The following is a 15,321-nucleotide window of genomic DNA, read 5'->3' as shown; positions in this document are numbered from 1 at the left end:
TTTAGTAAATGGACAAACCAACCATCCTTGTAGAAGGTATAGTGAGAGATTTCAAAGGAAGATTAAGATTATATAGAGATGATTGGCTTAAAGAAACTAGTGTAAAGTAAACTTTCTAACTCTATATTCCGAAAAAGGATGCTCTCCAGTTAGTAAATGGTCCGGTTACTATGGCATGAGAGAAAACAAAGAGGAGTCTACTCGCTCTCATCCTAGTAATTGGATGGTCTGGTAACAGGTTGTAAACCTTTGCTTGACATTGCATGATATTGGCTCCAACAACTTTTATATGTTTTGCTTCCACTCTTCCGGTAATTGCTTTTGGAGCACAATTTAGCAGGGATACAAGTAAATTGTGAGGTGACACATTGTGTGAATGTATATTGTAAAAATTTTCACCTTTTACCTGTTTGGTTTCTTAATTGATGGTTTTTTAGGCTGTCAGATGGTAGTTTGAGTACAGTGGAGAGCTTACTTCCACGAGACTTGTGAATCATTCATTCTATATTAGGAGGGCAGCCGCTGCTGATTTTAGGTGTGGCAGAACCCACGATAATCATGTAAACTTACTTGTACAGCATATCCCAAAAAACTGAAAAGTAGGTAAAAGAGTGATGATTACCTATTGATGTACTCGAATGGCTTGCTTGCTTTTGTCTTTTCCTTTGGCGTACTCTTTACTTCTCTAAAAAGTGTAACAACAAGGTCATGGCAATATGGAACCGGTATGGTCTGCCCTTTAGTTTTATAGGAACTTAGGAAGTCTTTTATTTTTTTTTGGAATCCTCATGGCCATTGGAAATTTCAGGATGGTTTCGGAGCTTTATAGCAAATTATGGGGTCCCTTCCTGATCGTCATATGGACATTATTGTTTTTTTTTTGTCCCTAAAAGGTTGTTGTCTGAGATTCCTACTTCACTGCTTTTAACATAGGGATATGAGTTTTAAAAAGCTTTTTTCAAATTTTTGTGAAGTATTATTAGATAACTACTGCAAATACTTACAATTCTAATTACATTATAAACCTTCATAAGGTAGAATCCTAAATTTTCAAATGGTATGTTTGGGATGCAGGATATGACAAAGGTTCCAATATTCTACATTCTTGCTGCTTCTATACCAGCAATTATGATTGCAGGACTTTATTTTTTTATCACAGTGTCGCATCTCAGATGGCTCAGCAGGATGAGTTCAACCTTAAGAAACCTTCTTCTTTCCACTATGATCTCTTCTACTTGGATTTATGGTATATTTGTTTCTGACAATTTCCAAATGTCCGTTCACTCTTTCTTTAAGACTACTCTAAGTCCCTAGCCTGAATCATTCGCTCTTATTACTGTCTTTTTCAGACTTTGATCTGTGGGTTTCTTGGACTCCCTCCATGTAATGGATCTTACCACAAGCTCCTATGCATACTAAGAGCCTTGCAGTACTAAAGAGGCAGGTTAGTGAACACATTGAGAGGGGTAAGACAAGTGGCAAAAAAGAGAGATTGTACTCTAGATGATTTGAGTTGAGTTCTTACACATTCTATTTATGGGTTCCATAGCTGATGCAAAAGAAGATGATTGACAAAGCTAAAGAATGTATGCAAATGGATTCTAGCAACTCGGCATTGTACCAAAAATTGCAGGATACCTTTTTGGGAGATGGAACCTGTCCTGATGTAGGTGTTTTAATGTATGGGTGTAATTGATCATCAATTAAGTTAAGAACATTATGGTTTTTCTGTGACTTGCTTGCAGAGGTGTTGTCGCAAAAGAACTAAAGGGATAAAAAGAGGTTGTGATGACTCAAGGTGGATATGTAAAGAATTTTGATCCGGCTAAGCACATTGATGCTCACTTACCCATTAGGGTTTGTGAACAGAGATGGAGAAACCTGTTGCAATCCCTACTTGTTGGCCTTGCAGTTGGAGCAATTCCTGTCATCAAACAGATACCTACATCAGTCTTGTGGGGATGCTTCAGTTGGAGCACTTGGAGTATTCATGTCTCTTGTTAGTCTTCCAGGAAATCAGTTTTGGGAAAGGTTACCACTCCTATTGGTTGCCCGAAAACGTCGATACAAGTAAGTTAACCTCCTCAATAAAAGTATGGTGTTTCAGTTTCTGAGTTGAATCCATTTTAGCCTTTTCCAGTTTTGGCCTCATGTAGAATATGATTGTAGGTTCTAATCCATTACCAAAGCTTGATCTTATAACATTTTGAATATTCAAAATCTTCACACTAAGTCACTAAAAAACATATTTGTGTGTATATTCTTCTATCAAATGATATCTTGCAGAGTCTTAGAAGACAGCCATGGTTCATATTTGGAATCAGTGCCATCAAGTACACCATGACATCTACAGTGTTCCAATTAGTATATTTCCTATTCTGCTTTGGAGGGACATGGATACCAATAGTAGGGATTTTTTTTCCCTATGCCATTCTTCTTCCTAATACCTATTAGAGAATACATGCTCCCCAAGATATTTCCTTCTGAGTATCTTCAAGAACTTGATGCCGCTGAGTATGAAGAAGTCATTGGAGCACCTTGGATGCCCGTGAACAGTGGAGAAAGACTAAACGTGTTCATAAAAGTATGCTTTATCATTCTAAGTTGAAATCCAGAAAGAAAATATTTTGTTTAATCAATAGGTTATTTGTACTCTGAGGGGAAATGAATATGAGTTTTGTCTTGCAATATCAACATGGCATATTCCTCAATATATGGATGTTGGAACTAATGATCTGCAATCTTTATATCTTTAATTTTGCAGGATTGTTTAGCCGAATATCAGGAGATAATTTGCTCTCCGGAAACAGACATGCCAACAGTGGTTAGTTTCTATTTTCCTACTCTTTACTGCTACACTAGAGAAGTTCCTAGAAATACTTGTGATGAAATGCAATCTGTAGACTATACAAACGGTTTCTATCTGCTGAGAACTGTTTTATCTCTAGATTTTGCATCATGAAGTAGTTACAGAGATTGTGTAGCTAATCGACTGTTTAGCTTCTAACTACCGGCTTTAGGTGGGTTAACATGCGTAAATTATATCTTACACCTGAGTATTGTGCTCCAAATGATAATACTAGCCATACACGCAGTTTGTCTATAAGCAATTGTCTGATAAGAGTCAAGTTCAAATCAGAATTCAAATGATATGCATATTCATATCGAGATTCATGCAAATAGTGTTATTGGGAGCACCACATGATGATTAGGCTACACAAATCCTTGATTAACATATACTACTATACTAGTATTTACTTTGTAGTATCTTAATGTGGCCTATGGAATTGTGTACTATTTCATATATTGGTTTGAAGAAAGCAATTATATGTTGTTCTTTTGAGTAGTGTTCAGTTCGCTAAATCAGAGGATTACAAAATAAAATATTGTATGAACAAATGTAGTGCAAAATGTTCTAGGTCTATTTTGCTTAAACTATTCTGTAGTCTGTTTTCACATGGTTTCATCCATTTTTTCTTGAAGTCAATTTAGCTAAGAAATTCCCTAAAGAAAGAATTCAAAATTTCCTCTTAATTTGTTGAATTAACCTCAACAGTTACTTTCATGTTTTACATTCCCTTATAATTTACACAGTATGATTTGTAAGATACTCGTTTGATGCAAAAGCAGGAACCGGAGCTCAGTGTTATAGACGAGGAAGATGAAAGATCTATGTATGATGGGGAAGTATTTGATGCGCTGACAACTCATAGAGGCGAGTTGAAGCGTACAAGTATGAGCCATAGATAATTGCAGAGTTTCAGGTAAATCTTATCATATATTAGCTGGAGATACTAATAGAAAATGACAATAATAATATTACAACAATACACATTTGATATATGCTAAACAAGAACGAACGTGGAACATATAATTCTTTATTAATAAAATTAAAATTGTCAAATTTGACTACATATTATTTAGTGTGGGGAAAATATTAGAAATGGAGGGAAATTTAAAATTTGATTATAGCCATTTCGAATATATGTAGAAATCTTACTCAAACTCGAATCCTCGATTTTCATGATTCATTGTGCTGTCAAATTTCAGGTCCTAATCCAGCCTTTCCAGGCCCAAGGAGGAGGATAGTACATTTTATTGGCTATATCATCGCAGTTTGAGTGTAAAAAGTCTCATCTATCTTTTTCTTACATCGCAGTTTGATTTGTAATGCCATTTTTTGTCAGTGTGAATGTTATGCTTGTTACTGTTGCACTGCAAGTAAACATGTCATGCAATAATATAGTAGTTGGGTAGTATGTTCAGTTTTATTAAAGTGTCGTTGCTTATATTCAAACATATTTTCATTTGTTAAAGATTAAGTTTTGTGATAATAAACATACATGGAAAGTCAACATTATATTTTTAATGCTGCTAAACTATCTTGCCATAAATTGTGATGTGTGACGAATTTTTTTTAACATGTTTGCAAGAAGTAAACATGGATTATGTGTGGCTTTAGCATAAAGTATTAAGAAAATAAGTGGTAATGGTTTTCTTCTCTTCGGTATAATTAAGGTGCCAAGACTCCAGGACGGCAGGAGTCATAGCCAACCACCCCTGTCATGTGGCAGTTTTTCTTAGGTGATTGGCCGGCTAACATAACGATATGAAACCGGAATGATTTCAGACCCATAATCAACCAAATGTTCAGCAGGAATCACGGTTTAAAATCAGTCAGATAGTATTTTTTTATGCTAAGCAGGAAATTTTAGATTAAACAAAGAGTCTTAAGTATAGAAGTGAAGAGGGTAATCCTCTTGAATTACATGGATAATCTCAGCCGGTGAATTATCTATTATTACACAAGTTCCTACATTATGATAATTCTTCCTACAATGCTTTGCCAATCAATCAGCAGGTTTGTTCTCCTCTCTTCTACTAAACACTATCTTCACTTGTTGCATCTGTTGAAGTAGTTCCCTGCAATATTTCACAATATTTGAATGAAGTTCTTTCACACTAAAATCTTGAAGTAGTAATAATGTAGCTCTGACAATCAGTAACAATTGTAACATGACACAAATCAGACAACTGTTTGGCTTCTAATAGTTTTAGGCCTTCCATGATACATAAAAGTTAAGCACATAATGCAGAATTAGCATAACAAGTTCTATAAAAACCATTTATCCAAAATCCTTGCTCATTTCTGAGAATCTCAACAATTCTAGTAGGTTTAGTAGACTCCACAAAGGAAGTATCCACATTCAACTTCAAGAAACCTGGAGGGGGGGCTGCCAGCGAATAGTGGGGGATGATGGAGACAAAGAGAGAGTAAAAGGTTGGTCTTGGCAGGAGAAAAATTCTCAAGCGAGAGCTTGAGCTTTGTGAAGACAAATTTCAAGATTTTATGTAAATTAGAGAAGATTACATCGTTCCTTTGAAGCCAAAGAGACCACAAAGCATAGGGGAAGAGAATATGCCAGGGAAGCAGGGTGAGATGATGTTGATTTGGGTAGATGTGTGTAGGTTTAGAGTTAAAAACAACCACTCTACTAGTGGGGAGTGAAGGAAAGAAGGATTTGCATTATGAAAGGTTAAAGACCAGAAAGCCTTAGCTCTAAAGCAGGATCTGAGAACATGCTCTGCATTTTCAGTCACACCAGGGCATAGGGCACAAGTTTCAGAAGATGTAATACCCCTCTAATAGAGAATTTTACAAGTAGGGTGTCTATCCAACACTGCAAGCCAAGTGAAAAGATTAATTATAGGGGCACAATGAAGTTTCCATATCCAAGAGATATCCTTAGCATCACTAAATTTGGAGTTTAGAAGCGGAAAAGCTGAATGGAAAGTAAATTTTCCATCTATAGTTAAACTGGAATAGCTAAAATCATCCAACATTCCCATATCCATATTAGCCTTACACTGCAACATGATATCAGGAGCTAAGGGATATGAACTCATGTTATCATATCAGCAGTTTGAGGTAATACAACCCTTCACATTTAAGGTAGAATCATGTTGTAACAGTGGGCCTGCCAAAATTGTCGTAAGTGAATTCCCATTGAGCCACTTATCAGTCCACACAAAAGTTTTATCTCCATTACCTACTTTCCAGCAGATTGTTGAAAGGTAGCTCTCCCACATTCTACCCATACCTCTCAAATATGTGAGCCATTTGAAAAGGCCTTGTAAGATCAATCAGATTTCAAATATTTATCTCTCAGGAATCTAGCTGCCAAGTTGTCCCCTCTTTCCATGAATCCAAACATCTCACGCCCAAACCTCCTCTAGTAGTGGGGGTACTAATTCTCTTCCAACTAAGTGATTCTCTGTTTTTCCTCATTCTTCCCCCACAAAAAGTTAGCCATTAATCTATTAATCTCCTTTTTGGAAAAAGCAGGAAGCCACAATAGCTACAATAACTGCATGAAATAGTTGGGAATGGTGTTTGAAGTAGACTTGAGAAGAGTAAGTCAGCCCTAGAAAGACAAGCAGCTTTCCAACCCAGCTTCTGTTTAACCTTATCAACAAAGAACTGCACTTTAGATTTGGTAGTTCTACCATCAAGTCATCAAGCAATGGAAATCCAAGATAAGGGCTTAATTTTTCAGATTCTTTAATATTCAAAGACTTCACTATCTCTCCTCTTACAGGAGTGTATGCAAACATAAACTACAGCTTTGTTGCAAATTAAGTGTAACGCAAAAATAACTATCAAAATTTTTCGTGCCCGACGCGCTCAATGCAAAAATGTAAAACATTATAATGTTCCTGTTTATATTATAGGTAATACTAATATTTTTGATACACCGCTTACATTTGTTAACAACTTCCGAAACTGAATTTCGAATCGGATATCCGTATCCGAAAATCCGGATATTTGATATCCATATCCGATCCGAAAATATCGGATATCCGAAAATCCGGATATCCGAAATTTTCGGATCGGATAAATCGGATATCCTATATCCGAGTTCTTTAATTGCAGGTTTTTTGTAAGGTAAAATTGATTTTTTTCACCCTTTTAATGTCTTGTTGAACCTTTTTTACTATGTAGACAATTAATTCATAATCTAAACAAAGAGAGATAAAATAAACCTAAAATTATTGTCCAACAACTAATTTTCATATTACATAATAAAATTATACACAACCTTCAATATACAAACTAATTGGCTAATTGCAACAAAGTACAAATTACATAAAAAAATTTGAAGTCCAAAAAACATTAATGTCCAATTGTTAACGGTGCATAAACATTTTATCAAACACTAAATAAGTCCTCAACGCCAGATACCAATAACGGATCAACAAAGTACGAGTGTACGGCAAGTCAACAACCCTACAAAATATAAAATAACAATATATTAGTTAATCATAAGAAGAAAAAAAAAACAGCAGAAATTAAACTATAATTTCTAAATATTCAAACTAAAAAAAGTATTACCTTCAAATGCCGAAGGACATAGATAAGTCTATTTTTAAACCACAAACTGCAAGAAATGAGGCTCAATTAGGTTTATTTCCAAAAAAAAAGCTTCAATGATAATCCTATGCAAAAAAGCGCCTAACACTAGCAATAAATTGTGAAAGCTCAAAGCAAATAGCTTAAAAAATAGCTAAGTGAAACAGCATACAGAAATCATAGCAATAGACCATTCTGATTATCTAATATTAACATTTATGGCTTATTTAAATCCTTTCTCCTAACAGATCACAGCTAAGGTCAATGTATAGAACTAGCACAACTGCACAAGAGTGCAGATTTATTGACATAGTTAGTTCACCCCTCATAGGTTAATATCACAAATATGTGGGAAGAATGCAAAAAGCTGGTGAAACCAACAGAGTAAATGATTATAAAGAAACTAACCAACACCTATTTCTAAGAATATCTCCTCTTGGATTGCAGTTGTCACAGCAACAGCTTCCTGCAGTATTTCAAATTACATTATAGTTACACTCTATCAAGGGCCATGTAAACAACAGGATCTCTATCTAGAAAAGGAGTTTTTAACAGAAAAAAGGAAGTTTTTATACAACCAACTTATCATTGTCAATAAAACTTACCAATTAGCACAGCATGGGCATCAATTTAAAGTCCAGCAATGCTTAGGCAATGCCCAAGATAAAAATCAAATTGAATTCAAATCAAATCAAATTTAAACTTGTAGTTTCTCAGATTTTTTCATTCTCAGAACTGAAACTTGAATTAAGATGACCAGATTTACATCCAACCGAAAGATAAAACCCATTAATTTACTAATTCAGATGACTGTTGAGTTATACATTGGACGTTATATGTACAGGTGGTTCTAATTGACTCTGGACACAGCAGAGTATGCCTGGTGGCTGGTGCTTCTGAATAGCTATTTTTAAGTAATGTTTTAAACTCCACATTTCATGAAAAGTACCCATTTTTGGATACTCAATAGTTCTACAACAGGAACATACACTCAATGTTACACTTCGGAGAAAAAAAAAAAATCATTTTCCAAAATTGGTGAGATACACTGGTTTCCATACACTTTTGTTGACTGATTTCTACACACAGAGTAAACTCAATACACTTTTGTTCATTTTTTGTTGACACCTCATCTAATTAAGCCCAGAAATCTCACAAATGTTTTCCAGTCTATGCTCATGTGCCAAGAATTATTATAAATTTGCAGTTCAGTCACATCATCAACTATCAATTCAAATAACCTTGGGAGTACAAGAATAACTCACCACTCGTGGCAGAATCCTGCTCCTTTTACTTCCCTCCTGCGAGCGACAGACAGAAAAAGAAAGGTGAGAGAGGCAAAATAGGCTTTTGCTGATAGTGACTATAATTTAAAAACTCACTGAAAGAATGAACTGTGGATAAACCCCTCAGACTGTCATTGGTTATGACCCTAACACAAGATGTAAAAAGTACAAATTAGAATCTGTCAACTGTGGAACTTTTTAAACAAAATCAAGTTGTCGCTTACACATTATTCTGGTAGCACGAGCACAAGACCGAAAACATGTCTACATAAAAATCTGGAAAAAAACCTGCCAAATCTGACTCGATCTTTTCATCACTAAATCTCTACCAAAAAAAAAAATGAAAAAATGTCAGATAAAAGGTTAAGGCATTGGGATGTATAGCAAATTAAAACAAAAGATGCTCAAACCTTGTTATTTCGATCTTGTTTGTACTCCAACTCATTTATATGAGTATAAACTGCTCCATAAAATCGGACAATATCAATAGCATTCCGGTATGCTTTGATAATCCGCTTGCGCTTTTTCGCATTTTCAAAAAGTTTTTTATATACATGTTGAAGACTATCCCACCAGTCTTGGTATAATTCATTTTTATTAAGATACAATAAAAAAGGATTAGGATTCTGCTTAACCAACTCTCTCAATTTGAAGGTAAAGCTGATTTTTTCCGCCGTATTCCAAAAATACGGGTGATCAATAACAATCTCCAATGGACAGGACCTATGGAAAAAAAGAGTACATTATAAAAAAAAAATACAAATCTTAAACCAAAATGCAGAAAAAAGACGGACAAACTACCAGGATTTTAAGCTTCTAGATGCATAAAAACTTACCCATGAAATTGTGTGACATTGTCAAAAAACTGTTTCAAATGATCGGGAAGAAAAGAAATATCGCTTTGGTCGGGAACAGCAAGTTTGATAACACTCTGCATTAAATCTACTAGCTGTACCAAGTCCTGTTTTTGTTTCCCCGAAGCCATATATGGCAGAATTCTGCCTTCCCCTTCAGAATTGACAAAAGAATTAAACACTAAATTCCCGCAGGCTTTGTCTTTGTCGAACAAATACATCAACCCTCGAATCACGCCTCTAGTTTTAATAAACAAAAGAAAATAAGGTTAAGCTGTAAAACACCCATAACAAACAGAATATCTCAAAAACAATTTAACACATTATTACTTCATACCTGAATACTTTCCAAAATGAATCTTTTATAGCATTCCACCATACTTTATTTGATTCAGGAGAAATTATGCAAAGTTTACGCTTAAAAAAGCAGTAAATGGTGCATACATTCTCACTTGTCACAAGAAAATATCTACCTTCATCCATAAAACTTTGGTCAACCTTCAACAGAGTCTCATGCCTGAGACATAGATAAACAAGATCCTGAAAGTAGTTTATCTGTGATTGGTCAACTACAATAAATGATTTTTGGACTCCAGTGGTGTTAGTCCTTATACACCCTACAAAAGAATCTTCAGCTGACTCCATAGTAACAGAAAAAGGAATCTCGAACTGCAAATAGTGTTGTTCAAAAACATGTTAGTTCTAACTAGTTTAATTTTCCTATGCTAAAATATTGCCAAATAAACCAACTTACATTCCGAGGTCTTCTTTCCTCAACCAAAGGTATGATTTCCCCTGTACCCCCCTCATCTTTGGTCCCCTCATCTTTGGTCTCCTCATCTTTGGTCCCTTCATCTTTGGTCCCCTCATCTTTGGTCCCCTCATCTTTGGTCTCCACAGCTTTCTTGGACCCTTCAGCAATTTGTTTTCCTTTCCTCTTTTCTCGTTTCTTTTCTCGTTTCTTCTCCCTTTTTCCCGCCTCCGCCGCGATCCTGGCCTCTTCATCCAAGAGTTCTCTTTCTATTTTCACGATCACAAAACAAACAAGATTAGTATTCCCGAAAATTTTAGATATTGTTCATTTAAAATGTCTAAAATACAATTGTTATTTAAAAAAAAAAAGAAACTTGTAAAACCTCTTTAGAAAAGGGATTCACGTTCAACCAACATTCACAACTTCATACAGCACATATGAAATAAAATTAGTACTTCACATGGGCCAAAAGAAATAGCAAGAAACTCCGATCAAATTATATGAAAAAGCAGCTCCATTTCATAGCAGTTAAGTGATTTCACATAACTATTTTAGCCCATCTACATGAATTGACACAACATAATTTAACTCAATTATATGAAGTAGAACAAGTGACTTTATCACAACTACGAACACAAAGAAATCTGCAATGCCAAGATTTGAATCCCCTAAATTTGAATCTTTGATTCCTAAATGCGAACAAGGTTATCCAATTCAATTACCATAATAAAAGGTAGCAGTATTTCACAAATTCAAAAACTTCAATGGGCAAGATTCAACGCAAATTAGGATCCCCAACTCACCCTTTTCTGATTAAAACAAGTGAAAATTGATAGTAAGGGAATAAGATTGATTGTTGAATGATGAAAATTGACGTTTAAATTTGATGAAAGTTAACCCCAAAGAGAAGGGTTTGGGGGAGGAATAGAGAGAAAAAGTCTAACAAAATCCTTATTACAGGGGTAATTGAAATTTTGGATTACATTTAAAGTAAAGTAAGGTTATGTTTAGAAACCGTGAAGAAATTAGAAAGCAACTAGTACTATTAATCATAGAAGTTGAAGCAAAACAAGGAGCAACATCTTTAAACATACAACTTCCAAATTCAAGACACGAGCATCAGAAATTCGATGGTGCACAACTGTTGATTTGGAAGTTTGCCACCCAACTTTATTCAGGGTTTCACCCAAATTGGGGATTTTTAATTGAGGCTTCAATGCAATTAAGTTGGGGGTTTTGTATGAAATAAATATGTAAAGCCACGACAGAAATCTTGATAATTTTTCACTTTATCGCTCAAATCTAGCAACATTCACAAAAAGTGCAGAAAATGACACACGAAATTCCTACGCTTTGTCTAGGTATCTTCACCTTGTGCCTAGGCACACGCTTTTAGAACTACGAGTTGATTTTCAGTTCGGTGAGTTACAGTTTCAGTCAAATCAAGCAATTTTGAACGAGATAAAACTGACAGCTCTATTGTTGATTATTTTCATAGATTGAGATAGTACCATGTCTATTTGCTTCCTCGAAAGCTTGCTGAAATTTAACCTTCTTTTTTTCTGCCTCACATAGCTGCTGTTCCAATTTTTCTAACAAAGATTGTTGTTCATGAATTTTAGCCATAGAAATCCCTTTGCTAAAATAGTCAATAGACTTCTCCAGATATCCTTCATCTTCTAAATTCATAAAGCTCGTCCTAAAGAAATAAATAAATAAATAAAACAGAAAACACAATCTAGGAGCTGAATAGTGGGGAGAAGGGCAAGTTTGGGAATCAATCAATCAAAGCCTTAGTCCCATAAGTGGGGTCAGCTAACATGAACCAAAAGTGGAATCATCGTTCATATTAGTGTAATTTTCCAATTTAAAACAAAGATCATAAACTTTTTTTTTCTTAATTTCTTTCATTGATGTCGTTAATGCATATGCTGACTAAAGGTTTCAAGAAAGCTTAATTCAAAAAATAAAAACAAAGTCCTTGACCCCATAAAGAATATCGTAGAGGGAGGGGGAAATCTTACCCCAAAATAAATGTAGTTTCTGCATATGCATACATGTTGTGGACTTCCCAAGCCCGAAAAATCTTCCAAAACTCTATAAAATAAAATAAACAAATCAAAAAATCAATAATAATTTAGAAAAATAATAATAAAAAAAAAGTTAGTAATAGTAATTACCCTCCATATTTTGTTCATGGAAAAATATTCTCAGCTTGAGCTCCAAAACAGGAACAGTTAACGCAGACGGATACGGTGCACTAGTGAGCTTTAGGGCATCTACTACCATGCCATTTGAAAGCAGGTTGTTGACCAAACACTCTAGTCTATGCAACGGATTTGAGGGTAGGTTCAACTTTGGAAAATCAGAGGCAACAGTATTCAGGACAACAACAAGACTTGTTCCCTTAGTCGCCTCACCATTTTCTTCCATGCATCGAACGATGTGGTCTACGACAAACGGTAGAGCACCATTAAAATTATCTTTATCTAAGAAGGCTTCAAGAGACTCTGTGAAACAAAGAAGAGTGTCTGCAGAATCCATAGACCTGAATTGTAAAAATTAATTAAATAAGTTGTAACCCATGGATAACTCATAATTTAATACAATGGATTTCACATAGAAAAGAATGAGTCACATCATTGGTTTTATCAGTTAGTTAAAGAATTTACAATTGAAACAAACGCAAATTATGAGCAACACATCAGTCAGCAAGCATATAAATTAACAAACAACATATCAAATTGCAATTATAAATCAAGTAATCAACAACTCAAGTATTCAACACAACTACAATTCAAATAGCATATAGGAGAACTGGAGAACAGGCCAGTCCCTGAGGCAGGGCAGGAGGGGCGGCCGCCCTAGGCCCAGAGAAAAGAGATTTAATTTCATATTGAATTATCTCGAAAAATACATAATTTTAGGGATATTTGATTCAATAATCAAATTACGCTCATAATTTTCTTTTCTTTTGGATATGATGTTTCATAATCTAAGAATTTACGAACCCTAAACTTAAAGCACTGATAATTAAATTAGATTTGAACAAATATAAACCCTAGATTGTGAAATTGATGTGATGATAACAACAAAAAACAATTTACCTTAGAAGCTGCTTCAATGGGGGATACAAGAATTAGATTCAACGGAGAACGCTTCAATGGAGAACGTTGAGTGCGCTTCAATGAAATAACTCAGAGAGGTAGGAAATAGGGATGAGGCCTTTAAAAGCCATGACCCGCCATAGTTATAATATGGGTTAGATCCGTCTGATAAATAAATGGGCGGGTCTTTATATGATCGTCTAATTATGAGACAGGTGGACTTTATAAAGGTTTTAAGTAAACATGTTTTAAATATCAATAATAATAATAATCTAATCTAATCTAATATATTATTAGACCTGTCAATTCGGGTAAATGGGTCGGGTTTGGGTCGGGTAAGTGTGGGTCGGGTCAACTCGGGTCAGGTCATTTCGGGTTAATGTCGTAACCTATATTAATCGGGTTCGGGTTGGGTCATGCTTAAGTCGAGTAACGTCGGGTCATACATCTTTTCGGGTTTGGGTCGGGTTTAGGTCGGATTAATAACAGGTCGGGTTACATTCGGGTTGGGTGAATAATAGGTCGGGTTTATTTCGGGTTAAAACGGGTTAGGGTCATTCTCGGGTTCGAGTCGGGGGTTCGGTTCAAGTCAATAATTTGCGGGTTATAATCAGGTCGGGTCATTCTCGGGTTTGAGTCGGGTTCGGTTCAAGTCAATATTTGTGGGTTATAATCAGGTTGGTCATTCTCGGGTTCAAGTCAGGTTCGGTTCAAGTCAATTATTTGCGGGTTACAATCAGGTCGGGTCATTTACAAGTCGGGTCATGTTCGTGTTCAAGTCGGGTTTAGTTCAAGTCAAAAAATTGCAGGTTATAATCAGGTCGGATTATTTCCAAGTCAGGTCATGTTCGGGTTCGAGCCTCAAATATTGGGTTAATCTGGGTATCGGGTTGATTTCAGGTCGGGTCATATCAGGTTCGGGTACATTTTTTGGGTCGGTTTGTTAATAGTTCATGTAATGACATTCATGTTTACTCATTATCAATTACTTCATTTATTGTAAGAGAAATAATTTCAGGTAAGTTTAAATTCGAGATAATAAGTTCTAATAAGTTTAGATAAGATAGGTTTAGTTTAGATTTTTAGAAGATAAGTTCAAACCCTATTCTAATCTATTCACATTTATTTCACTCATTTTAGGGATAACAATTTCAGATAAGTTCATATTCGAGATGACATGTTTAGATAAAATATAATAAGTTCATATAAATTCGGATAAAATAGGTTCAGTTTAGATAAGTTAAAATACAACAACTTTTTTTTCTAAACTTATTTTATTTGAAATTATCTAAACTTGTTTATTTTTTATAAGTTCATATCCGAGTTCACGTTTTTTTAATGGCATTTTTTTAAAATATTTAAATGGCATTATTCAAAACATTTAAATAAGATAAAATAGGCAAATGAATAATAAAATTAGAAAAATAAAAGACCAATAAAAGCCTTTTAAAAGCTCTAATTCGGGTCACCACCTTCTCAAGTCCAAACAAGTCAAGTCATGATCAGCTACAGGTAAATTATTTGGGTCAGATTATCATCGGGTCATTGTCACATACTCATGCTCGCATTCAATCATTAACACGTTCAATTCAATCATTATCCGAAATTATTTTATTTTTTTTAACTTTTTTTATTTGAAATTTTTTTTTAAAATAAAATATAAGATAAAACAAACAAGCCTAAGGTCAAATAGTATTTGTAAACCGTAATTAACTACATTAATGCACATGCACCTACAAAGTAGTAGTATTCGTAAACCATAATTGTTTAATTGAAATATAGAATGAACTTGCACCTAAAAAGTAGTAGTATTCGTAAATCGTAATTACTAAATTTAAATAAAGAATGCACATGCATCCAAAAAGTAGTGGTATTCATAAATTTTTATAGGTTTTTTTGAGACATATAA

At 34.7% G+C, this 15,321-nt stretch overlaps 1 protein-coding gene and 1 pseudogene across 9 annotated transcripts; one reads left to right on the top strand and one right to left on the bottom strand.

Annotated features, from left to right (window-relative positions):
• Positions 1–777: 777 nt before the first annotated feature.
• On the top strand, positions 778–6,788 carry LOC110699558 (annotated as a pseudogene).
• Positions 6,789–7,038: 250 nt separating this feature from the next.
• LOC110699556 lies at positions 7,039–13,554 on the bottom strand. Of its 9 annotated transcripts, none has more exons than XM_021877051.1 (14): positions 13,413–13,553; positions 12,486–12,853; positions 12,330–12,402; positions 11,817–12,004; positions 10,306–10,571; positions 9,889–10,220; positions 9,534–9,791; positions 9,108–9,420; positions 8,922–9,022; positions 8,794–8,843; positions 8,653–8,712; positions 7,820–7,877; positions 7,394–7,439; positions 7,039–7,288 (listed from the first exon to the last, which is right to left on the bottom strand). In XM_021877051.1, the coding sequence occupies exons 2-11, from the start codon at positions 12,847–12,849 to the stop codon at positions 8,702–8,704; spliced, it is 1,956 nt and encodes a 651-aa protein (XP_021732743.1). In that variant the 5' UTR covers positions 12,850–12,853; positions 13,413–13,553; the 3' UTR covers positions 7,039–7,288; positions 7,394–7,439; positions 7,820–7,877; positions 8,653–8,701. The 9 variants fall into 9 exon arrangements, with proteins under 9 accessions (XP_021732743.1, XP_021732742.1, XP_021732744.1 ...); XM_021877050.1 differs by having other exon boundaries at positions 8,677–8,712; XM_021877052.1 differs by having other exon boundaries at positions 7,826–7,877; positions 8,677–8,712.
• Positions 13,555–15,321: the final 1,767 nt, after the last annotated feature.

The sequence above is a fragment of the Chenopodium quinoa genome, unplaced genomic scaffold (genome assembly GCF_001683475.1).
Source record: "Chenopodium quinoa cultivar QQ74 unplaced genomic scaffold, ASM168347v1, whole genome shotgun sequence".
Taxonomy (NCBI): domain Eukaryota; kingdom Viridiplantae; phylum Streptophyta; class Magnoliopsida; order Caryophyllales; family Amaranthaceae; genus Chenopodium; species Chenopodium quinoa.
The sequence above is the reverse complement of the archived record's forward strand: the minus strand, read 5'-3'. Positions and strand labels throughout refer to the sequence as shown.

What these genes read in the sequence shown, in the direction of transcription:
- LOC110699556 (XM_021877046.1), bottom strand. Translation starts at nt 12,849, where the DNA reads ATGGATTCTGCAGACACTCTTCTTTGTTTCACAGAGTCTCTTGAAGCC. An exon ending in GAAACTACATTTATTTTGGG is followed by an intron (nt 12,005 to 12,329) that starts GTAAGATTTCCC and finishes TTATTTCTTTAG; the next exon opens with GACGAGCTTTATGAATTTAG. An exon ending in AATGTCACACAATTTCATGG is followed by an intron (nt 9,421 to 9,533) that starts GTAAGTTTTTAT and finishes TTTTTTCCATAG; the next exon opens with GTCCTGTCCATTGGAGATTG.